At 31.4% G+C, this 26,641-nt stretch overlaps 1 protein-coding gene and 1 long non-coding RNA gene across 8 annotated transcripts in view; one reads left to right on the top strand and one right to left on the bottom strand.

The window, feature by feature from the left end:
• The window catches only part of LOC123267371 (serine/threonine-protein phosphatase 4 regulatory subunit 1-like), a 96,485-nt gene that overhangs the window by 22,187 nt on the left and 47,657 nt on the right, over positions 1-26,641 (bottom strand). For 3 of the 7 annotated variants that reach the window (XM_044731951.1, XM_044731952.1, XM_044731953.1), the window contains one exon: positions 20,418-20,507. The exons of 2 other annotated variants lie outside the window; for them this stretch is intronic. In XM_044731951.1, the coding sequence (XP_044587886.1) occupies positions 20,418-20,507 (90 nt within the window). Of the gene's footprint in view, positions 1-2,042; positions 2,137-2,842; positions 3,086-20,417; positions 20,508-26,641 lie in introns of those variants that run through there. 2 more of the 7 variants (XM_044731955.1, XM_044731958.1) reach the window with 2 other exon arrangements.
• Positions 25,143-26,145, top strand: LOC123267376. The gene is made up of 3 exons (XR_006510022.1): positions 25,143-25,624; positions 25,705-25,782; positions 25,877-26,145. It is a non-coding gene; the product is annotated as an uncharacterized LOC123267376 (long non-coding RNA).

Genomic DNA, 26,641 nt, shown 5'->3' with positions numbered 1-26,641 from the left:
TCAATAATAAAAAAAAAAAAAATTCCACATTTTCTGACTTATAAGAAAATTACTTGATTAAAAATTCAAACTAACAAAATTATGTTGAAGAGTTGAATTGTCCTGAATTAAGTAAAAAAAAAATTAGAATTAAAATTTTTTTGGTTTTAGTAAATTTTAAACTGAATTTAAGAACTTTTTTATTTGATTCAACACAATAAAACACTCCAAAATAATTTTTTTATTTTAAGAATTTTTTTTATTAGTATAGATAACGTTAGAAATTTGTTTGACATTTAAGATGCAATATTTAAAAAAATTTTCAATAAAAAAAATTTCTAATAAATAAAAGTGGAACGAAATTTGAGAATCGATGGATAGCGTAGAAATAAAATGCGGTAGAAAGAGTATTTTAAAAGTGGAGGGAAGTTTAGTAATAAGAGAGGGTCAGTAGCTTCGCGTTCTCATGCATTCCGTTCTGTCATGGCGGTCGGCGACTACTCAGACGGTTGTGTGTCCTGCTCGCGGTATTTTTCTCTCCGTTGGTTACTTGGTGTTGCGTTATCGGTTAACTCGTCTTATACTACACTTTGGCGGTGTAAGAGAGAGACCGAAGATTGGACACAAGACCTACCAGTAAAGTAGTAGTACATATAGTATCATATAGAGAATATCCTACACACTCGGATACGGAGTACAAGTAAGAGAACGTTGAGGTCGACTCCGAGGAGCGGAGAAGTGGGAGGGGAGTAGCTGGTGCACTAAATGGCCCGAGTATAGGCGCCCGCTCTCACGCTGCTCAGGCCCCCGGCCACGGTCTCATTCCCCACTCACTCCCAACTTCCACACACTCTTACTGCCTCTTTGTTGCTCTTTCATTCTGTGATACAACACATTATGTTATTCCCAAGTAAACTCTTGTTCACTCTATTTCGCGTTCGCGACCCTCGGGCCACTCGCGATCACTCGACCGGGCACTGCCCTCCCTACTCCACCCGCCAACCGGGATGTAAACAAGTCCCAGTTGAGTTGCCTCGTCCCAAACGATATCAATACTGATACAATTTTATTTTATTCTCTGCACCTTGCGGAGTTTCTTTTTAAAATTACACCCCGATCTTTATGATCATGAGCATACCATCTGAATTTAATCCTGATGATGATTACTACCGTCCTCGTACTCACTGGTTAGATACAAATTTATGGAATCAGATGAGAAATTAAAGATTAAAGATCGGACGATTTGCAAAGGTAGACCAACCAGCTTAACCGGAGGAACAGCAAGATTTAAAAGAAGAAAAAAAAAAGAAGAAAAAAAGCGCCAGCTCCTTTAATGCGAAACCGACAACAATAACACGAGTGAGGGTATATGAATGCCTCCTCGTGTGTTCTTAGTGTTATGCACCGTATGTTTGCACATGTGCGGGAGCGATGAACTTGAGAAGCTTCTTTGCAACACTGTTTGTCGCAACGCTCATACTTATAATACTCATCCATGACACTAAAAACAAAATATTAATAATTAGTTTTCATTTAGAATTATTGAGAATTATCATTTGTTAATGGTGACTCACCAAAAATGTCCTGAGTCATCGATCAGGATTTTTTTTTTTTTAATTTCAACCTCAACTTACTTGTTATATTTTTTTGTTTTAGATTCGCCGAATCTATTAACCAATTTATATTAATATACAATAATTAATAATAAAAAATAATAAGCAAGAGTAAATAAAAATTACTCGCCAGCAATAATCTCACATTTGTCTCCATAAACTTCCAAGAGATTAAATAAAATTCATTCATAATAATTTTCAAGGCCGTATACCCGACATCCGCTACCGAGAACTTATAATCCGAGTTGAGTTGGAGATAATAAAATATATATGTATATATATATAAATGTCAGAGACAAGGGCGAACACGGGCATTGTCGAGTCAGTGCGTCATCGGATAAAAAAAAGTTATTTCTTGAAATAACAATTCATATGTGCTCACTCTACTCGCATTCTTGAGAACGTGACAAGTATTATTTTTATCCAGCAATGATATTAAAATATAATTACCCGTCACTTGTCACTCGATCTAATCACCTCGTATCGACTCGTCGAATCAATATAAATAATAATGATGATAATAATCAGTAAAATATTCCGAAGTAATGAATAATATAATAATCTAAAATGAATAAAAAATTTTCGAGCTGTAGTTTTAGTAACTGAAAAGAATTAGAGATAGGAAGCCGAAGCCTTTACCCGTAAGACGGCCAGGAAAGAGATAGGGGAAGAACTTGAGTACTCCCGTTGGTATGGGAACACACACGGTCTCCGGACACGTGTGTTTCACTTCCTGCGTCGGACCGGAAGTCTATATAGTACTATAGCGCACTGTAGTGTAGCGTGACCCACGTTAAAAGGCCCTATTACCAACTTAATGCCATAAGAAATGGTTCAATTACCGGTCGACCGTCGAGCGTTAGCTTCTTTAGCTTATTGCTATTTCTTCTTCAAACGGGCCGCTAATTTTCTTCCTAAACAATCATATATTATCGATTAATTCATTAATTCAGATTATTAAATTTAATTTTGTAGTTTAATAACATTAATAAACAAAAATGGCGGCCACGTGCCGGTGGACGGGTATCCAAAAGACGGAACCTTTTAATCAGTGACAGCCTGCCGACTATTTGCCGAGATCAAAGAGAAACTGTAAATCACGTTGGTGAATTCACAGCAGTAAATTTCCCGAGAATAAATAAGACCAAGGAAAAATAATAATAATAATAATTTAGATTTTCTCTTACACTTAATCTCCTTCAATCACAACTCTTTAAACATTATTTAGATTTAATATAAAACTTTCTTACGTTGAGTTATCATTCTTCTTATCACTATTTTCCCTTTCACTTGTCATCTTCAATTATTATTTATAATTTTCTTCTTGACTCTTCAACACCAATTGGACGTCTGATCAGTTAAAAAAACTCTTGAAACCAAAATCGGCTTGCAGAAGTATAAAAATACGATGAATAAAAAAAATATAAATATATATTTAAAATAATTTCTTCTTTTTTTAAAATATAGTAAAGAGGGAGACGTTTAACCGCGTCGTTTCCGGTCGCGCCGCGGCGTCATCGACCCACGTGTATTACCGACGTTGAAATAATTTATAATTTTAACCCTCACTTTCAACAGCATTTTATAAATTATATCATATTGTTATTTTATTTAATATTATTACATTTAAAGCCATTAAATAAACAATTGCGTCACGTGCACTCTACACGACACACCCGAACAATTATTGTCACGTAAATTACGAAACTGTTGAATGTTGAACAAATAAAAAAGCGAACTAAACTGAGCAACTGTCGGAATAAGAAGACGAGAACCGCTCGCGATGAAGCTCGGGGGTAAACTGAGGCCGACGGTCCCGCCACTAACGTTAGTACAAGCACTACCGGCCACGCAACTACGCGTGCCCCGTTGCCGCATACAACTGCGCATTACCGACGCACAAATAAAGAGTGCGCATGCGCTTGATTCTCTTACACATACTACACACACTGGACTATAACCACGGCCAATACACACTCATGTGAGAAGAAAAGAGACAGGAGACTGAAAAAAGGACTACGGGGGATAAAACAGACCCGTTATTTCTCAGAAACAAACCGACGCTTGCCGCCAAACAGACCTGCATCTTCTTCTTCTTCTCTTTCTACATCTACATCTACATCTACTTCCATCATCATCTTCGCCACTATCATCTTCACCGTCATGATAATACCTACATGTTTAATGATTAGCATGATAAGTATGAGTGTTGTGATGCTTCTCACAAAACCGTATGAGGTTAAGACAGCTGAGAATGCTGCACTCTGGAATGTTATTTATATCGATGACGTTTGTTTGTAAGTATTACATATTTATTTATGGAATATTTTATATTTAATATTAAATACTAAATATTTAATATGCTTTTAATTGAAATACTTTTTCTGACGCAATATGTATTTTTTTTTTTTTTAGGTTAGGTAGTTGAAGTTGATAGTCAAACGGAGTTACATATTATTGTACAGAATGGAAAAAATATATTTTACCATTATTATAAACAATTAATGTCACAAAAAATGTCAATGGGTATGGATAGAAATTTTAAGAGAGGTAGATTGATGTCTAGAAAAATTTCTCACGTTACTCAAATTTTTTCTTGTCTAATAAAATAATCAGAATTTAAGAAGAAATATTAACCTGAATGTGGGACGGCAATATACATTATACTTTATGTATTTAGATAATATTTTATACTTCTATAATGTAATTAAAAATTAATTTTTCTTTAGAAAAAATTTTTTTAGAAACTAAAAAATTGAAGATAAAGCAGCTTTTATAAATCAGAAAATTTACTAAACTTGTAAATTGTTTGAATCATGTGTCTGATTAATAGATAGATTCTTAGAAAGAATATGACACTGCATATTTGAAGAAAAAAAAATATTGCGATATTAATAATTATTTAAACTGAAGAAATAAAATTATTATAGATACTTCAGACATTGTACCTTGAATTGCAGAGCGAGTGAATAATATAATTATTGACGTCTGGAAACAGAGGATTCATAAAGACATAGAGAATATGGTGTCTGAATAACTCGCGGAAGATTATTAAGGTCAGTGGCGTATAGCAATGGCCGATAAGAGCAAATGAGAGAGCTCTCGAGGTCCAGGGCCGTGTCAAGTTCGTACGAAAGGAAAATCAACAATCGACACAGAGCAGCGTGGATAAATGTGTGGATGGGTAAGTTTTATTCCGCATTCTATGTAAGCAGATACAGAAAGAGAGGCTGAAAAAAAATTATCATAAGAATGAGGTGTACTTTATGATATTCTTTTGTAGGTTATCGATTAAAACATTAGCGAATGTTCCCAGACATTTCACCTGATGCCAGACTAAACATTTGCTAGTCTGGGTTCAAATACTGGACACGCTGGACCTCGAATGAAATGGAACAGAATAGAGAAGGGGAGACTGCTGACTTGTAATTTTTATTTGCACGTTGTCCAAGTCCTGCGTAACGGGTTTGAGCTGTTGCATACTGACAATGCAGACCGGGACACAACACTGTGATAGCGTTGTGCAAAGCTCAGTTTAGTATAAGTATGAGAGTGTACAGTCCGGATGAGGATGAGGACGAGGATGAGAATGAGTAAACTAGCAGATGCATCTGAAGATGTTCACAACAGGAAATTCCTCGTCTCACTCTTTTTTTTTTATTTCTCTTATTCTCAATCACTTGTTTATTCCTTTCTGTCTCTATTTATCGTTTCTGTCCCCTCATACAGTTCCAGTCGTTGTGGTAGTCATAATCATCATCATCATCAACATGAGCAATGTCGAGAGACAACACTGAGGACGAGGACAAGTACAAGTACTATTTTAACCCTTCTTTCAAATCAACGTACGTAGGACTTAATACAAATGCACGACCATGGAATGCTAATATTAATATCTACAATGTATTACTGTGTAGAACTCAAGAAAAGAAGAAAGAGAAAGATACATTGAGCGCGGGCACGTTTCTGTTCAACTCATACCAGTATGTAAGTACATAACAGGCGTGGTTCGTGAATGGACCGCGATGTTTTACGCTCAACACATTATTTTACACACACGCTATACCACTATTAACTACTATGTGGTATATAGAATATATACTAAGTTAGTAGTATATTATGAAAAACAAAATGTCAATGAGCGATATTTATATTGCGTGAGCATAATTATTGACCAGGCGAATGAATGCGTGCGGCGAAAAAAAAATAACTGTTATTTATTATCCACGGATATTTCAATTTTAGTAACAGTGTGTAAGTACATTGATAAAAAACTAACTTTATTAAAAAGAAAAAAATCTCGAATCAAGTTAAATTTATTGACAGAAAAATTTTTATGCTTGATTTAAATTAACTTTTTTATCGGTGCAATAAAGTTCAGAAAATTGAAATATTTTTTAATTGAAGTTTGTAAATAAAAATTGCTTTTTTTATTTATTTATAAATGTTAACTAGATTTTTTGTTTCAGCTGAACTCATTCATACAATAAATAATACCATGGAAGTTTATTAAATAAAGATGGAGGAGTAAATTGAATGGAAGTTAAGCACAAATAATAGAATGTAACATAAATGAAAGAAAGAAGAAAAAAAGAAAGAAATTGTACGGGGATGTGGTGGGATACCGGTGAATGAACCGTAGAAAAATGTCAATGAGAGCAATTATTATTGCACGAGTGTGTGGTTAGCGCATGCGTTTTAAATTCGCGGAGAGAGGGTGCGGGTGCATTAGTCGTACCGAGCGTCACGGGCAACTAGTATTAGTATGTACAGCCGAAGGAGGAGGCAGTGAAAGAGGTAAAGGAGCTAGCTCCATAATGAGGAGTTGGACGAGGAGGGAAAGGAAGGGTTTCATCAGTGAATGTGCGGGTGTCATCGTGCTCGCACGTGCAATTTGCCACGTATGGTAATCTGCTGCACCATCATCATAATTTCTTCTTCTTCCTTTTTTTATTCTTCAATATTAATATTAGTCTATGCATGAAAAAATTCTAGTTTAATTTATTTAATTGTTTAGGATGTTATTATAATATTTTTTTTTATTACAGCCTCGGTCTATTAAGTCCTGCATCTTAACTAAATCGCATTTAATTACCACCGGCAATTAACGTTTGAGTACCGGAGAACACGCGTGGGTGACTGTACGCCATGCGATTTCCCGCGAGGCTTCTGGTACTAAACTGTACCCTGTATTTACAGTATCAACTGCGACAAAGAAGCAACTCTTGATGTATATACATGTAATATGTAATATAAATATGTATGTGATACGAGTGTGGTAGTCAGGAAGAAGAGATAGAGAAAAAGATACAACGGGTACGGTTGGCTCGCATTCATAAAGCACCGGACACGCTCGGGATATGTGCGCGGTTAAACCTTTTCCTTTATTTCTTTTATTTATATATTACTATATACTATAACTACCACCATCGCATTATTTAGTTGTAAAAGTTAAGTCGGTTGAGTAAACTCGTTACATACTTAATAATACGCCCACTAATTTTATCGTATAATTTTATTTTTTCTCATCTTCTTTCAGATTCTTCTCCACTTTATTCAGACCCAATTGGTTGGACTAATTTTTATAGTGGTAATAATTAAGATAAATTAATAAGCAATACGATTGAAGGAAATTTAAATAATATTGAAGATCAATTAAAAAAAAGTTGATTTTTTTTTTTTTTTTTTTTTTTTTTTGGACTAAGACTTGGGGTATTGAGTAAAGTCTGAGAGTGATGACATCATGCCTGTCACAGCAGTCCACATAAAAGTATGTGTAAGTACATATAATAATAAATAGTACAGTGAAGTATAGTACAGCACAGTAGAGTGTAGCAACAGAAATGTCACATGGTGGGTAGAGAATGGGGAGCGAGAGGAACTGGTACGGCCATGTGTGGGACCGGAAGTGTGAGTATCCGGCCAGACTCGTGTGGGCTTTTCTACTCTTCCTTCTCTCACGTTCTCTTTCTTTATTTTCTTCCTATCCTCATCTTGACAACTTTCTTCCGTACAAATAAAACTACCGGATTGATAAAGCGTTAATTATTATCAACACCGCGAGTAAGTAAAGGTAAAGTATCAATGATAATTATAATATCAATAATAATAATTATAATTATAATTAGAGGTAATGTATGTACTGATACCAAGTATAATTAAATGATATTTTTTCTAGGAAAGGCAGTTTAATGTCCAAGGAAGGGGAAGATGGTGGAAGCTAGACCGACAGGAATTTGGCTCCCGGCCAGGGCCAAAGCCGATTGAATTTTTGGCTCGAGGTCGATAGACCAGACTCAAGGAATGTTCTAGAAAGGAGACGCACGTCTTCGTATGCTCGACCCTACCTCTACTCGCGACTTATTTCTTTCATTTCATTTCATTTAATTCTTCTGTTTCTTTCTTCTTTCTTCTTTCATTACTTGGGTATATATATGTATGTATGTATATACATAACAGCGTCGATCTTTGATTTAACAACAACTACAACTATAAACAATAACAACAACCAGACAAAGACGGAGACGATACAAACGCATATAACCTCGAGTTTCATTGTCATTCTTCAAGAATTACGACTTTACATGCTGATGAGTACGTGGAACGAGGAGAGATCGGTGAGAGCTCCTTTCATGGTCGCACGCGATAATTAACTAAACCGTACGACGGACATTTGATCTGTCTCATTATATACATATAGATATTTATATGTACGGATAGTTTAAGTTTTAGTTGTGTCTGTAAAATAAGTTGGCGCCGACACTTTCCCAATTGCCGAGTTTGCATAAGATAAATAAATGCATGAGTTGTTCTAACAAAAGTCTTCTTTTTATCCGACTACTTATGTGTATGTCTATATGTATGTGTGCTAACGTTACATTAGTATAAATACTTTGACCTGATTCTTAGTTCCATTCAACAATCGAATTTATAGTGTTGTGTAGTCTAAGAATTCGAGGGTCTTGTACTAACAGAACTACACAACTTTACACTGGGCCCATAACCTGTAGCTGTTTGAGGCGCCGCTGTTTCAGTTGCATTATATTTATACTGTATTACTAACGCCTATTTTAATTTATATTGCCTCACATTATATATAATTCAATATTAGCTCGACAACAATGTACCCACAGATATTAAAGAAACAATTATTTATTGTCGGTTTTCTATTACTATTTTTATTATTGAATAAAACTTCTTGGTAGGTAATTTACAATTCTCAGAAATAAAATTTAATTGAAGTTGATATTATTAAATATTTAATAAAAATAAAGTTCTTTCGAGAGCTAATGGCCCTCTACTCGTATAACTGATTACTTTCGCAACGTGTTACATTCTAATCCCTAAGCAATTGCTCAACGATTCTCCGTCATTGAGAAATATTGACTATGTTTATTTAATATTTATACAAACATAAACTGACACGTTTATAAATATCTCTACATATGCATTAATGTCTGTGTGTTCATGTATGCGTTAAATATATGTACAAGTTTAATTTACGAGATTTTTAGATTAAAGTGGAATGTCGTATACAATTAATAGAAACATGAATTTGATTCGTATGCATCTAAATTATAAATAAAATATTTAAACTCTACACGTGGTTGTTATTTGTCAATAATTTAATGGGTTTTATTAAGTAAACGAAATTTTTTTAATGGTATGTCGATCAATGATCGTTATACGGCCTATTTTTTTTTCTACTGTTGTCGTTATCAGTAAAATATTGTATTTTTATTCTATTATGTACTCAAGAATTTCGTCTTTGTAGTTGTAGAATTTCATTCATGACAAAATGGTTGATCAAGAATTTAGCGCAAAACAAAATGGCTCTATTTTAAATATATAAGGGATAGATGGCGCGCCGGTAAGCGCGCGAAATATGAAATGTGATTAAATATTTTTTCTTAATTAACAAGTTTTGATTTTTTATTAAACATTTAAAATGTAACTATATTATTATTATTGTTGTTGTTTGGTTTACGATGTATCTTGTTTCGAGCTGGGTAGTAAGAGATTGTAGGGATTGCATGATGGTGAGGATGATGACGGGGATGAGGAAGGTGGGGATGGAATGCGAGTAGCTCTTGCGTGTTGTATGCACCGCGACTCTAATGTAAGCCAATGAGATGAGAGTGTAGTGTACAGTGTTTGAGTGTAAGAAAGATGGAATAATATCAACTACTACGAAAGAGGAGAATGAGATGACCAAAAAATAACAAAATAGAGTATAAGAGTAAGAAGAACAAAAATTAAATAATAAAAATAAGAGTAAGAAGCGAGACGGAAGATTAAGTAGGAATAAGCTGAATCGAACAAGATAACGAAGGAATAACTGGAAGAGAATATAAGGCCCAGAGTCTTTTGGGACACAACAAACAGACGCCGCCTCGTAATTTGTTTTCATACGTTCGCCAGTCTACGCCTCTTACTCTCTTCCACATCCATTCCATTCTCTTTACTCTCATCTTTACTCTTCATCATCCATACTACTCCACATACTTTATCCCAATAATCTCTTATCCTCTTTTTGTGCTGAGCCCTGCCCGGCTCCTTAATACATTCTTCAATTTTACAACATTTATTCTTACTCTATTTTTGTTATCTAGTTTACGTAATTTGAAATTTTTTTTTTTCTAACGCGAAAAACTCGCGATAATGCTTATAGCCGGTCTTTGGTTACAAAACAGTGCAGAGCGCCTTGGGCCATCTATCATCCCAATAATTGCTTCTCTTTCCACATTATTTCTTCACCATACTCTTCTTTGCCTTTATCATCTTTCTCTTCGTCTTTTTCACCTCCCTTTGCTCTTTGAGACTTAGATCGCGGCTCTTTCGATCTTACTAAACTTTCATTCGCGAGTAACACTTCCCGATGCCGCGGGGATCACGTCCATCAACGCGTCTTCTCAGTCCTTTCTCATATTAATCTGAGAAAAAATTTTGTCTTTCAAATTTTTACTAGGGGTGTACGAATAGTGTTCGAATCGAATCGAATAGTTCGAATAATTAGAATATTTTTTTTAAATAATTCAAACAGTCGTTTTCTGTCGATAAACCAACTAATTTTTACGTAAAAATTAATTCGTTTTATTTTATTTGACTAAAGGAGTCTTCATAATTATTTGATAGTAAAGCTGCTTATTATATTTGTAATAAATATTTCTTGGTGTATTCGGACCCCCTGTTTCGGGGCACCTCGTCATTTTGACATTTCTCCGGGAAAATTCGATTTTATTTTAAATGAGATCTACGACACAATAGTTCAGACATTGAAAGAGTGTAAAGGTAACAATGAAAAGCGACAACAATGAAAACGTCGCATAAGCTTTTTAATAAAAGATTTTATAGATATGATATTTATCATATTTGTGAAATATATAAAATATATAAAAAATTCGTGTGAGTATTTAAATGATAGATCTCGATAAGTGTAACTCTAGGATGAGCTTATATCGTTAAACATATCATCAGTAGACAAAATACAAAGTCATTCTTCAATTCTTGACATTTTCTAAGACATAAGCTCATCCTGATATTACGCTCATCGAGACCTTTCATTTGAGTACGCACATGAATTTTTCATAAATATTTTATATATTTTTCAAATATGAAGATAACATATATATAAAATATATATGAAAAAATTCCTGTGGGTATTCAAATGTAAGGTCTCGATAAGTGTCACTCCAGGATGAGCTTATATCGTTAAAAACATCATCAGTAGACAACATACAATGTAATTTCTTAGTTATTGACATTTTTCAAGATATAAGCTCATCCCGATGTTACGCTCATCGAGACCTTTTATTTGAGTACGCACACGAATTTTTTTTTTTTTTTTATATATTTTACAAATATGAGATGAATCATATGTATAAAATATATGGAAAAATTTGTGTGGGCATCAAATGCAAGGTCTCGATAAGTGTAACTCCAGGATGAGCTTAGATTGTTAAAAATATCATTAGTAGACAAAATAAAACGTCATTTCTTAGTTACTGACATTTTTCAAGATATAAGCTTATTCTAATATTACGCTCATCGAGACCTTTCATTTAAGTACGCACACGATTTTTTTCATATATCGACGGTCTAATTAGCAATTTGTTTAACTCTTTATTTTTTTGAAGGGTAATTTTTTAACATTTTTATGTAGTAATAATCCAATTATAAATTATTTGAATGATTCAAACCTAAATATTATATCTCTATTAGATATTAATAAGATTAAATGGTTTTTTAAAGTGATAGTAAATTTTAAACTAATTGTTTTTTTCGTACAAATAGGAGATTTTCTAAAATGGAGTTAGACAATTTGCTAATTAGGACGTCGATATTTTATATATAATACTCATATGATATTTCCCATATTTGTGGAATATATAAAATACATAAAAAATTCGTGTGGGCTATGTAAATATTACTATAATGTAATATAGCTATAAACGTAATTTATTTCAGTTAAGAGAAAAATAAATTAATTTAAATAATCTTAGCTAGATGAGATAAAGCTATAGAATTTTCAAATGTAGTCTATATTTACACTTTTTCAATGTTTGATCTATCGTGCCCGTAGATCTCATTTATTAAAAAAATCGAATTTTCCCGGAAAAATGTCAAAATGGCGAGGTGCCCCGAGGCGAGGAGTCCGAATACGCCAAGAGATATTTATTACAAATAATAAGCAGACTTTACTATCGAATAATTATGAAGACTTTATTTAGTCAAATAAAATAAAACGAATTAACTTTTACACACTGATAAAAGGATTTCTTAGTATTTAAAAAGATTTCTTTGTATTTAAGAAATCATTTCTTAAACATCATTTCTTAGTATTTAAAAAATATTTCTTAGTATTTAAGAAATATTTCTTAAATACTGAGAAATATAAATATTAAGAAATATGTCTTAAATACAAAGAAATATATCTTAAATACTAAGAAATATTTTTTAAATGCTAAGAAATGATGTTTAAGAAATGATTTCTTAAATACAAAGAAATCTTCTTAAATGCTAAGAAATCCTTCTATCAGTGCACAAAAATTATTCATTTTATTAACAGAAAACGACTGTTTGAATTATTTGAGCTATTCGGACTATTCGAATTATTCGAACTATTCGAATTATTCGAATATTCGATTCGAATTCGAGGCGAATTATTCGTCAACTCGATTATTCGCACACCTCTAATTTTTACCTATTAAAAGATTTTAATCGATTTTGCTAACATTATCATTAATTTTATAATTAAGAAAAAATGTTATTAAAGAAAAATATTAATTTTTCCGTATCATCTTTCATTTAGAAAATATATGAATTTTGAACTTCTTAATTTTTCATTCATACAAAAATAATATTTGTAATAATTTCAGTTTCGAATTTCGGATCAAAGATTGAAAATATAGAAAAATCATATGGCTTTTTTTGTGTAGAATTAAATTCTCTACAAAAAATGATTTCTTTAATTTATTTGTATCTTCTATCATTTAAACAGAATTTCAATTCAAAGTCAAGAAAATAATTTATATCGAAAACTACAATGTTAAAGCAATCGATTTCCAACAAAGTCAACTTTGCCATCTTTACGGTGAATAATACGAAGAAACAGTGGGACTGGAAAATGTTATTTTAAAAATATTTTTTAGTGTCAACAAGAGGAATTATTTGCTCAAGACAAGAATTCTTGGGGAGTGTTGACCCCGATATCTCCTTATTCGCGTCCGCGTCACGCATCGAATTTCGTGGGACGAGTTAGTCGAACCAAGCAAGTAACTGTGAGCTGAGCACCAGCAACTCTCATTGAATTAGGTTGGAATGCACGAAGGTGGCATGTCGTCTATGGCAGCTATGAAGCTATTAAAGAACCAAGAACACACATCCTCTTTCTATCGTGCTTATGTATACTTATACATACATATATACATTCTACTATATTCACTGTGCGATCTAAGAATGAATAGAATAGTCTACTATCCGATCTTAAGAATCCCATTCATACTCGAAAATAATCCGACAAAAAATAACAAAGACAGGTAACCTTATTAAATTTAATTAAAAAATATTTTACGACAATTTTTAATAATTTCAAATTTAAATAATTCTACGATTTTCAGTTTTAAAACAGAAATTTTCTTTCTTTTACTTCGAATTAAAATTATATCTAAATTTTGATATATAGTAAAAAATTTATAAGGACATTTTTTAGAGAATTTATTTTCCTACAAAATAGGTCTTATAATTTTTTCGTATGTCCAATCCTTAATCCATAATTTGATATTTAAACTTTTACCAATTATATCCTATGCAAATTAAAACTATTAATTTTTTTCAATTATAATAATTGTTAATTTAAAAAAAATTAATTAAAATCTCGAGTGGTTAAGTAACTTGGGACTTTTATTGCTGCGTTATACCGTTTTTCATTTGTATTATTAATTTCATAACGAGTTTGTGAATGAAAATTCTCCCACCCTGAAAGCAGCGAAGCACCAGCGAGCTGTTACTGTATATATGTGCTGGCGATAACAAACGGAAGCGTTTGTGTACAGAGTAGATTCATCGTATGTATCGTATCGGTTTTATCGGTGGTGTTCGTATTCGGTGGGTACGAATAGAACGCGCTCGAGTATATATAGAGTAGAGATTCTCTCTGTATAATACTATACCCATTCTTGTTTAAAACTCAACTCGAAACCATGGCTTTTATTTTATACATACGTATCTCCGTATCGGGCATGCTATGCTCTTTCATTCTCTATACCATCAGGGGGATAGATATCAGTCGGTGACCCAGTGCACGATGTGATAGCCCCACTCATTCATATCTACACGTACTCCAACAGAACATTATACATACATGTATTTGTATGACGTACGTGGGGACATAACATCACTCTTTTTTTTTCACTTTGAAAGATTTAAAATATTTATTTATGTAATTGCTTGATAAGGAATCACCAAGAAAAATAATGACATCATTAGGAAATTTTTTTTTTTTAGATAACTTCAACTTATTGGTGGTAATTATTTTTTTTTTTTTTTCTATTTCTTTATCCGGGTTATTTAAATTTACAGTATAAAATCTCTAATTGAATTGATAATTTTTTTTTTTTAATAAAAGTAAGATTTTGTAGAAATGTTAGAAAAAAAACTGAGTCAGAAGTTTTTTTTAATTTAATAATTTTTAGATAAAAATTTTAAGACTGTAAATTAGTAAAATAAATTAAAGAAACTTTTAATTCTTTTTTGAGTTTATTAAAATTTCCCAAAAAGTTAAAATTTTCTTTTGTACCTTACGAATTAAAGGTAACGCATTATTGAATACTTTTTTTTTTCTTTCAAGTCTTTTGTTATCTTTGAAAACAGTAGAACAAATTAAAAACTCCGAAAGCGCATAAGATACAAAAGAAAAATTTCATTCAAAAAAATTAACTAAATCATTTAAAAAGAAATTATGTTTTTGAAAGATAAATCAACAGAATAAAATTATAATTTGTTTTAAATAATAAAATATTAAAAAAAAAAAAATTCAGATTTCTTCATAATTTAAATAAATAATATGAAAAATGTTTAGTTTTTATTTAGTATTATTTTGAAAACTAATCAGAATTATAGTTAATAAAAATGTTTTTTTTCAGCTTAGCAAATAATAAGAATTATAATAAGTGATAAATAAAATTCGATAAAAGTGATACAGCTGGAGCAGAAGGTGATCTGTAGTAGAACAAAACAAAAATAAAGTAGCGAGTTAATTACGCAGGGTTTGGTGGAATGCAAGGTGCAGTATCTTGAGTGCTCTTCATCATCTCCATGGTTGTTGGTTCTCCACTTGATCTTTTGGAGAGCGGGTATCAACAGAAGGGAGCTGTAAGCCGGTAAGCTGGTAATGGTAACGAACTAAATGCCATCCAAGTTTAAGTATTAACAACCAGCCAGGCAAACTTACAGCCGAGTAAGTGAGTGAACAAGTGAGTAAGTGAGTAAGTAGGATAGCTGCCTAGCATGGTGGACGAAAGTCCGTCCATGGACCACCTCATTCATCCTATCTGCATTCCTCCGATGCTACCTGGGGTCCACTGGAATGTCCGAGTCCTCCCTTTTCTCCTCTCCCTGCTTCTTCCTTCTTCCTTATTTATCCTCCGGTCCCAACTCTCACTCCTTCTTTTATCATCCCAGGTACAATCAACAAATTCTCAGGCATACCGGATAGGACTCTACAAGCTATCGTGTAACCATCTCTTTAAATCATTTCAATTCATCTATTTTCGCTCCTAAATACTCAGATTCACAAAATAATAATAGCAATAAAGCTTTCATAGGTGAATTTCCAATTTACAACTAAGATTTTTCTCTAAAATCAATACTTTAGAAGTTTTAACCATTTTTATAGTGACTACACGGAAAAAACGAGATTTAACTGGTTTCCATGTTGGACGGAACCTAGTTCCATCTATAGTGAAAAAAATTTACAAATGGTTACTACTTCAATGTAGACTGTAGTAGGTACAGTTTCCGTTTATTTCAGTTCAATCCGAGATGGGGCTCAGAGCCATTTGAGATTTATTTGTCTCAGATGGTTGTCAGTACCACGCGCATGCTCGTCAGTCCCATCTTACATAGAAGTGGCGTCCATTTGGAATTTAACTAGAATCTATCTGCAGATAGTACCTATTTTTACATTATCATTTTCAAGTGCATTTTGCAATCAAATATATATGAATAATATGAATGAATAATAAGTATATTATAATGAATAATACACATTATGATTTTATTCCAAATCAAAAAACTAATCCTTAATAAGTTAAAAAAAAAATAAATTTAAATTAAAAATTAAAAAATAAAAAAAAAAATTAAAAATTAAAAAATAAAAAAAAAAATTAAAAATTAAAAAATAAAAAAAAAAAATTTTATTTAAAAAATAAAAAAAAAAAATTTTAATTAAAAATTAAAAAATTAAAAAAAAAAATTGAATTTCAGTGTGGCACTATTTTTTAAAATAAGATGTTGATGAATACCAATCTTCATCTTGTATTAAAAAACAGTACCACACTGAAATTAAAATTTTTTTTTTTAATTTTTTAATTTTAAATTAAAAATTTTTCTTTTAAATTTATTTTTTTTTTAAACTTATTAAGGATTAGTTTTTTGATTTGGAATAAAATTATAAATGTAAATGTACATTGATAATGTAAAAATAGGTACTATCTGCAGATAGATTCTAGTTAAATTCCAAATGAACGCCACTTCTATGTAAGATGGGACTGACGAGCATGCGCGCGGTACTGACAACCATCTGAGACAAATAAATCTCAGATGGCTCTGAGCCCCATCTCGGATTGAACTGAAATAAACGGAAACTGTACCTACTACAGTCTACATAGAAGTAGTAACCATTTGTAAATTTTTTTCACTATAGATGGAACTAGGTTCCGTCCAACATGGAAACCAGTTAAATCTCGTTTCTTCCGTGTAGCTAATGATTCTTCACTTTCCACTATGTGAATACTATTCAAATTGCTTTATTATTATTTTTTTTTTAAATATTAAAGATATAATTTTGGTCTCTTATGATTTATTCTTAAAATCAATAATTTCGGAGTTATGGCTATTTTTTAAGTAACTAGATAATGATTTGATGATATTCAATTAAAAAAGTTGATTTTAATAATAATAAAATTTAATAAATAATAGATTAATTAATAAAAAGTGTAATAAGGATAAAGAATATGCAAATTATATGCCAACTCCAAAAAAATTCGTGTTTTCACCAGCTAGACTGTGAGTCGCCAAACGAGCCCGCGAGGTGTCGGCCAATCGACAAGATTGTCGCGGTTATATTATGTTGTCGTGGTAGTTGTAATTGCGCGTCCAAGTGTCTGGCGAAAACTGGTAGTATTGAGGATTTTTATGCTTTTACTCGATCATCAAAATCGGTACTGGTACCAGTTGTCGGTATTGGCATTGGTATTAGTATTGATATAATCAGATGGGACCAAATAGTTGTAGCGATGTAGTCGAAATAAGATGAGATGAGATGGGATGGGATGGAACCGAGACATACAACACGATGACAAGATACTGGACTGAGAAACTCGACTGCCTTGCCCGCAGGGCCGCGTGTCCACTCTCGCCTCTAGTCTCTCACTTTACAACTCGCCTGAGGTATTCATTAGTCTCTAGTCATTTCTCAATATCCTACTTTTTATTTTATTATTATATATAATTGTTGGAAAAAATTATTAAAAATATCTTCCGGTCATAAAAATCTCACTTCGTATTAGGGAAATAATTTTCATTGAGGTTTTAGTCAGTATTGGGCAAAGAAAATTTTTTATTTTTATTATTTAAAAAAATTAATGATTATTGATTAAAGAACGATTATTCTTATAAAATTTTTAATTGAACAAAAAAATTTTAATTAATTATGAACACTTATTAAAGTGTTATATACATAACTAATTAAAGAAAGTTGATACTAATTATTAGAAAAAGATATCTAATTATTGTATAATTTCTAACTAAAAAAAACTATTAATTTTTTTTTCAGAATTAACACTGAAACAAAAGAATTAAAACTTATTTCCTCAAAAATTACTAATTGAAAAAAAATAATACGAATTTATGAATAAATATAAAAAAAACTCAATTTTCTAAAAAATGACCAAATAACAGCAATAGCATCAATAAAAACGTCTTTTTCCAAAAAATTGCCCCTAGTAGGAGTTATTCGTAGCCCTAATAATTTTAAAAAGAATATCAGCACCCCATAAACATATAAATATAAATATAAATATAGGTAGGTTATTCTCACGAATAACAATGATCAGTACGGTATTTTTCTTCACCTCGTTCTCATGCTATGCCGGTGCATATTTTTTTTGGAGTTATTTTTCACTGGAGTCTTATAGGCTACTCTTTGGTCTTACCGCCAACGCTAGTATCCCTTTTATCTCCACCTACCAATCGCTAACCACCTCTTTTATTTCTTCTCTGTTGCTCTTAGCTGTTTGCCCGGATTTTTTCTTTTTTTCTTCTTTTCTTATTCTTCTTGAGCAATACCTTCAAGCGTCCTTTTTCGTCTCGCCCAGTATTAATACCAATACCAATATACTAATACCAAGAGCAATAAAGAAGCACGTAACAGCAGAGGTAGAGGTAGAGGTGAGAGATCCCTCGAGGAGAATCAGTTTCTATATATTTTATCTTAAAGAGAACTCCAATTGCTTGTTTTCAACAGGACCAGTTTGTAGTTGTGGCGTTTTAGTTTGTGTACACATTTTTTAAACTTACGGAATGTTATTCTCGGAAATAGTTGTCGGGAGGTTCAAAAATCAACCCTCTGGTTCTACCTCTACCTCTACTTCTACTTCTACTTCTTCTATCTGTCCGAATAAGAATAAAAATAAGAATACTAAAGACAGGACAGGTTTAGAGATGAGACTTGGTTGACGAAGGTCCAGGACACTTTTTAAATTTATTTTATCTCTATTCAGAAAGCAACGTCCTTCTTGGAACCTTTATTTTTTAAAGTAAACTAAAAAATTTTAACTGGTATTGTGGTGAGGCATTTATCTCTGCAATTAAACATTTCGTTTGAATTTAAATTTAAATTAAAATAAATACTGATATTAATATTAAATATTTAGTATTTATTTATAAAAGACTCTTTTTATTTTTTTTTTATTTCTTCTCACGGTTTTATCGGGCAGTATCCGCTCTCGTATCTCACCTGTCCCCTCCTTTCATTTCTTCGCGCCTTTCCTCCCTCTACTTGTATCGCGAGAACATAAAACAGAATAGAAAGAGAAGAAAATAACTACATACAGACTATACACTATATCGTTTAGTTTGTTGCTTGACTTTATCCAACTTTCTCAACCATATAAATTTCCGAGAAATCTCTAAGTCAAACTCCGGTAAGTCGCCGATGTGAAGCCGATGGGAATTGATTCAATGGTTAAAAGCACACACGTAACATACTAATCGACAATAAATTCTGATGGAATTTTAAGTTTTAATCTTTTATAAGTTTTTATTTTATTTTATTTTTAACTGTATATTTGACGAAGAATAAATTCCCAAAAAATTTTAACTCTTCATTTTTATCAAAGGTCGCGAGTTTACTTTCAAGTTTCATTAATTAACTTAATGGCTTCAATTGAAATTAAATAATATTCAATTTATTTATTAATTATAGAGGAGAAATTATTCATTGAATTAAAAATAAATTGATTGAATAATAAAATCGAGTTGTAATTTAGAAGTGCTTCATTAAAAATTAAAAAATGTAATTTAACAAAAACAAAATTTATTAAAATTACAAAATTTTTTTTTTTTAATTTTATGGAGTATGAAGTAAAAATTTTGAGTTTCAAAAATTATTACAAATATTTTGAAATTAAAAATATACTTTTTCAGTAAAAAATTGATTTTCAAACTCAAAAGTTTAAATTTTAAAGTTACTAATAATTATTATTATTAATAAAAATTAGCTTAATATGAACATTAAGTATTAAAATTTTTTTTATAACTAAAATTAAAAAAACAAAAAATTTCTATATTTATAAGAAAAAAAAATTTTTTTTAATTTTGATTTTTACCAAAAATAAATAAAAATTGTTTTCAAAGAAATACCCAAGACACGTTTTATTTTTATTACATATTATTACCTATGAAAAACTATTAATTCTCTTTACTCGGTATAATATAAATAAAATGTTTTTTTGTTCTTTTTATTTCATGCAGTTATTTATTACTATTTTTATTCCTCGGAGCAGTTCTTTATAGTCGGATTTTTTACTCTTTCAAAGGACCTACCTCAAGATTCTTGGAATCGAGGAGCTCACTCCTTCCTCCTCTTTCTCTGTCCTCTTCCTCCCACATCCTCTAGCTCCACTGGCGCTTAAACTCCATGTAATTTAAATTTAAATATAAAAACACGTAAATTTAATTACATACTTAAATTTATTCTTATATTCGTAGTACATACACATTTTTAGTGATTATTCAAATACGCGTTGAGATATTCGGAGTAGAGGTTAATTTCAGGTGAATTTGGGTACCGCGAAACCGCCAAATAGGGAGTCGTAATGGTAATTCGCGGCTAGGCGAGAAAAAGCAAAGAGAGTGACTGAGAACTCTCGAAATTCCTGGGCCAATTAGGCCAAGCACGAACGAGAAAAGAATAATAAGAATAAAAATAAGAAGAAAAGGAGGAGAAGAAGAAGATGCTCCTGAGGCGCTTGATCCTTGACGCGGTTCCCCTCGAGCCTATGCTATCTGCTTTCTCAATCCAATTGCCCCTGGTCCAGTCATTCACTGAAAATACCAGAGTGGCGCCAACAAAATCTTTTACATCCTCTGATAATATCCCAGTCACTTTTTTAAAACTTTTCGTTTTAATTTTATTTTCCTAGAAGGAAAATTGAGGTCAAATTTCAATGAAAATTATTCCGGCTATTTAAAATTGACACTAGTTACTTAAAAATTTTAATTTCCATTTAATTACACTTTAAAATTTTATATTTTCATAATGTGATTTTTAAAACTTTAATTATTCTTTCATTTTAATTTTCAAATTTATAATTTTTAACTTTTTGATTATAAGTGTAGAAAACATAAATTAGTGTTTTAAAAAATTTTCTAACCACCAAAATTGCTTAAAATATTTTTTTTTAATGGCATAAGAAATTTTAAAATTCGCGCGCTAGTTTGTTAAAGCTAACTCAAAATGTCAGTTCTGTACTACAATATTCTATGCCACTATCAATTACAATGAAAATTATATACTTGTAATGGGCCCATAGCCTGTAGCCTGGACCCATAACCTGCGCAAATTACAATAAAATTAAATTATAATGATTTCGATAATCATATTCACAAAAAACTCTTTTCATAAATAGTACAGAATCTCTAAAATATAATTTTTTGAATAAAATTTAATAGGAATAAATTTTTGACGATATTTTTATTTCAAAAATTGGGTTTTATTAGCAAATTTATCCTTTTTTATTTTTTAGTATGTTTTTTAGCGGTATTAAATTTGTTTAAATCAAATTTCAAAAATTTTGTTGCTTTTATAAATTGATTCTGTCACATTTTCCATTAAAATGTTGATAATTTATCTTGTTACAGCGATATTATTTTAAAAATTTATTGAAAAATTACTCATTTAATATATTTGGTGCTAGCAATTTTTTTCATACAATATTCATTGATTTTAAGCTGAATAATTATTATATATTTTAATTTTGTATAATTTTTTTGATATTGTGTTTTTATCAGACAATATAATATAATATAAGTTATGTGTCATATATTACTTAGGAATGTGGGCTGCTTTAATTTGAGAATGAGAAAGGAAATGCATTCGAGGGTCTCATTCCCAGCATCTTGCACCAGCAACACATACTTTTGGAGTTATATGTGTGTATATACATGTATAAATATATTTTAAAATATATAAAGGACAAGAAAGAGAGAGAAGCTAAGATATATAGCAGGCAACAACGAATGAGGTCCTTCCAAGAATCAGGCCACCGACACAGCCTATATCCTATCCGCTAGATGCGCCAGCTTATATTGAGTTGCTCTTAAGGGGGTGAGAACCTCCCTTTTCCTTTTATTTTTCTAAAATCTATTATTATACTATACAAACGTTTAAAACTTAAAACATTTTTAACAAATTCCCTTCCCATGGAATAATCAATCATCAAAAGATCTAAGTAAGACCTTACACTGAGATTTTTTGAGTATGCGGGAAAAAAATTTTTCCTATTAAAATATTTATGTGGGAAGAAAATTTTTTTGGGCCTACACCGACTAAAAGTATCTCTGAAAAGTCACTTAATTTTACATTAATACGACGGAAGTTTCAGAAAAGATTAAGTGCATGTTCAAAAGCAATTTGATTTTTTCATTGTGTATATTGTTAGTAAACAGTCAAGTTGTTAATTTATTATGAACGGAAATTATTGTCAAAATAAGTATGTGTGACAAATCAATTTATTTTATAGAACTTGAATGAATAGTTATAAAAAATTTCAGTTTTTAAAGTAAAAAATTTTTTCTAAAATACCTGCAAGGTGTAAAAAAATTAAATTTGATCAAAAATCATAAATTTTTTTGCATTCTTAAATATATTAAAAGTACAAACTGAAAAAAAATTTCTATTTTAAATTTCCATTATAACAAAAATAAACTTGTTTTTTTTTAATATTTAAGCTAAAATTTTGAACAGTATAATTTTTTTTTTCTTTCAAGTTATTTGAGCAATTATTTTATTTTAAAATAAAATTTTTTATCAATCTGATAAAAAAATTTTTTTAAAGACAGATTTAAAAAAAAAAAAAGATGAAATTCTCACTTAAATTTTAAAATTGAACAAAATTTACTCCAAACTTTTTAAGCCCAAAAATTTTTTCAAAAAAAAAATTTGTATATTTTTTATTTTACTTGAGAAATAATAAAATTAATTTTACAAATTTCTAAACTCAATTGTTAATTAGACTTTTTAATTTTTCGGAGCGATTTAAAACTAGAATAATCTCCACATAACTTCTCAGCATATTATCATTCCTCATTACCTACTCCATTAATCTATCCCCATAAAAAAAATTATAAAGGCAGATTGTAAATACATACAATATCGTTACAACAGAAATAATAAAAATGTATAGCTTGATAAGGTAAATAAATATTGATACAATTCGAAATTTGAATGGATGTGAAAACAATGGGGCGGCGGCGGTGTGTTATCGCAATATGTGACACCCGGAGGCGACGAGTAAAAGACGTTGAGGTCGTCGTTGTAGGTCTTGGTCTCTATATCAAGTCTTGGTCTGTGAATGTAAAGAAGCCTGCGTGGGGGCCGGTTATTTCTTTCTCTTTCTACTTCTCTCTTACTCTGTTTTATTAGATACATATACTGAGAAGAGAACAAGTGAGGAATCCTGTCGATACCTTTTATCTGTCGAACATACATACATACAAGAAGCATAAGTGTACAATAAGGAGGACAGAGATCTATCGCAAGTGAAACCTCGGAAACTTTTAAGTGAGGGAATAAAGAACAAAGATACTTATACATATATGTATTTATATATGTACAAGACTAAGAAGATGAAGATGAAGGAGAGAGTCGGGAGGATTGAGAAAGACGCCCTGCGGAGATGCGAGGCCGCCGCCGGATTCAAAGAAGAACCTACCCAGGATCTGAGACCCAAGTAGAGGTAAACAAAATATTTTTAAGGAGTAGAGGTGAAGGCGTTGCCTCTCGTTTCTCCATCCATGTCCACATCCTATCGTGTGAGATTATTGTAGATCTGCTGCTGAGCAGTTTTACTCATCGTATGCTGCCATAGCCCGCTACGGGGGTCAATACAACTCACAATTATTCAATGATTTTTTTTTTAATGGAATTTTCAGATCAATGAAATTTTTCATTGAAAACTTTTTTACTATTGCCTCAATATTGTTTTGTTTGATTGCAGCTAATAAATTTCGGCAGGTATACCCAATTTTCTGCTCTTGGTCAGCTATACTGTCATTTTTTTTAAACATCTACTGATTTAATGAGTAAATACCACTTAAATGGTACTTTCAGACTATTGTTTAAAATCACCCGAAGGTGGCGCTGTAGTATACTTCTTCCAGCTTGTATAATTTTTCTCAAGTAAAAGGCGAGCTATTGAAATTCAAATTTTTGAAAATCTATGTTCTCAAGTTCAATTTTGATTTTCAATATCAAATTTTGATTATTCAATATTTATCTAAACTATTATTTTTTATCGTTTATAAGTAAAGTGTTATTTTTTTCAATTTATTCCCAAAGATGTTTAGAAAATAATCTCAAATTTTCAATGAAAAATTGTTACTTCAAAAATTTTCATTTTATCTATTCTATCTTTACAATGATTATTTGAAAATCTAAAAAGTAACTTTAGTTGACAATTGCATCCAGTTTTCTGCTCTTACTCAGCCATACTGTTATTTTTCTTAAATATCCACTGATTTAACAAGTAAATATCGCTGAGATTGTACTTGTATTATTTTTCCGACTATCCCTCAAAACCACCGATGATGGCGCGGTAATATACTTCTACTCACTTGTACAATTTCTCTTTAGTAAAGGCCCGGTATTCAAATCCAAACAAGAAGATCTAAATAAAAAATACTAATTATCGTGCTCACTAAAATTTTCTTCAAAATTCCTCTGACGTTCTCGAGTTTAATTTTTATTCTCAATTCTACTTTTTTTTTTATTCTATAAATACAAAATTTAATTTTCTTGTCTTTTTTCAATTGACGTTTGAAAATGTTTAAAAAATAATTAAAATTCTTCGATGAAAAATTATTAGTTCAAACTTTTAATCATTCAGATCGGATTTTTTTCTTGTCACCGAAAAACGAGAAGCACCCGGTGGCGCCCTCGGGACAGGGCCTCTCTGACACCATCAGCAGAGTGGAAGTAGCATAGCAGAATAAGTTGGAGATGGTCCGGACTTGAGACCCAAGATAAAATACAACCGGAGTAGAGTGGGAGCAGACGGACCAGGGGAACTGGGGACTGAAGAGCACGAGAAATTTAGCGCTCGAGCGGGGGCCGTGGAATGCGGCCGTGTACGTCTACGTGGCCCCTACTCACCAAGTCCAGCGTATTTGTGTATTTATGTGGAACACCAAGTTCGAGAGCAAGAGTAAGCACGAGAAGCTAAGAGTGAAACAAGTGGAATAGAGAAACAACCAAAGAAGTAAAGAGAGGTAAAGAGGACAGGGAGGACAAGAGCCAATGACCAACCAACCAACCAAGGTGTGCCGGCTGCTGATGCCCTTTTCGTAGCTGCTGCTGCTGCTTCTGCTGGTGGTACTGGTACTGGTGCTGTTGTTGTTCTTGGTTGAGTATGAGATACTCTTTAGCTGAAGCTACCTCAGCATCTACCTCTACCTCTTCCTCTGCTTCTTCTTGTTCTCGAGTATCGGCAATGCAGCAGGAGCACCAGGAGTAACCAAACGAGAAGCGACAAGTACCACTTTTTTTATTTATTTATTTAATTTATTTTCTTCTTCCTTGCTTTTTTGAATCCTTTTGCTTCTTCTTATTCAGCTTCTTGTGTGTTGTCTTTGCCTCTGGGATTCCTCGAAATTCCATCAGCTAAATTCCCACAAGGAACAACAACACGAGGTCATACTGTTTTATTTTTATTTTTTCTTATTTTTATTTCCTTTTCTTTTCTTATTTTTATCTGTTTATTTATTATTATTTTTTCACTTTTTAGGTCCACTCTGGTCTTTACTAACCAAGCAGATTCGTTGTCTAACGCTAGTTCTACCTGAATGATTACCTAGAACGTGGAGAACGTGAGGAAATGTCAATACCGAGGCCGCCGTAGCTTTTCATTTTTTTGCCAACATAATGTCAGGAAATTTCTTTCGGTATCTTGCTTGGGTGTCCCGATTTTTGTTGGTCGTGGATCTTGGTTATGTTATTTTGAAATACGACCACGAGGAAGAAATAGACCTAAAATATTGTTGGGAAAATTTTTTATAAGTCTAGACACCTGAGAATTACAATCTTGAAGATAGTATAATATGTGAATTTTTTTTTTTCAATTTATTTTAAAAAAAAGAACAGAAATTTTTTAAGAAAAAAAAGTTCTCAGTTATTTTAGAGAAGTAGATAGTGCAACGACGGCATTAAAAATTTATGATATTATGGAGCAGTAAATGAGCCCTGCTTAAGTCGAGCAAAAAATATTTTTCATTAAATTTTTAATAACATTGGAAGTAGTTTTAATGATATTTTTTTAAAGTTAAATTGTCAAAAAAAAAAAAAAAAAAAATTATAAATATTTAGAAAACTTGGAGCGAAAGTTCATATTAAAAAAAAAATTGAAAAAGAATAATGATTTGATTTTATAGCTTCAATACTTCTACAGTTAAAAAATTTTAATGTTTTTACTTTAATGTATTAAAGTAAAAAAAAACACGGTTTAATAGCAAAAGTATAAAATAGTTATGAAAGATCTTCAACAAGTTTTTCA

This window comes from Cotesia glomerata, linkage group LG6 (assembly GCF_020080835.1).
Source record: "Cotesia glomerata isolate CgM1 linkage group LG6, MPM_Cglom_v2.3, whole genome shotgun sequence".
Classification (NCBI taxonomy): domain Eukaryota; kingdom Metazoa; phylum Arthropoda; class Insecta; order Hymenoptera; family Braconidae; genus Cotesia; species Cotesia glomerata.
This window is presented reverse-complemented; position numbering and strand designations above follow the sequence as displayed.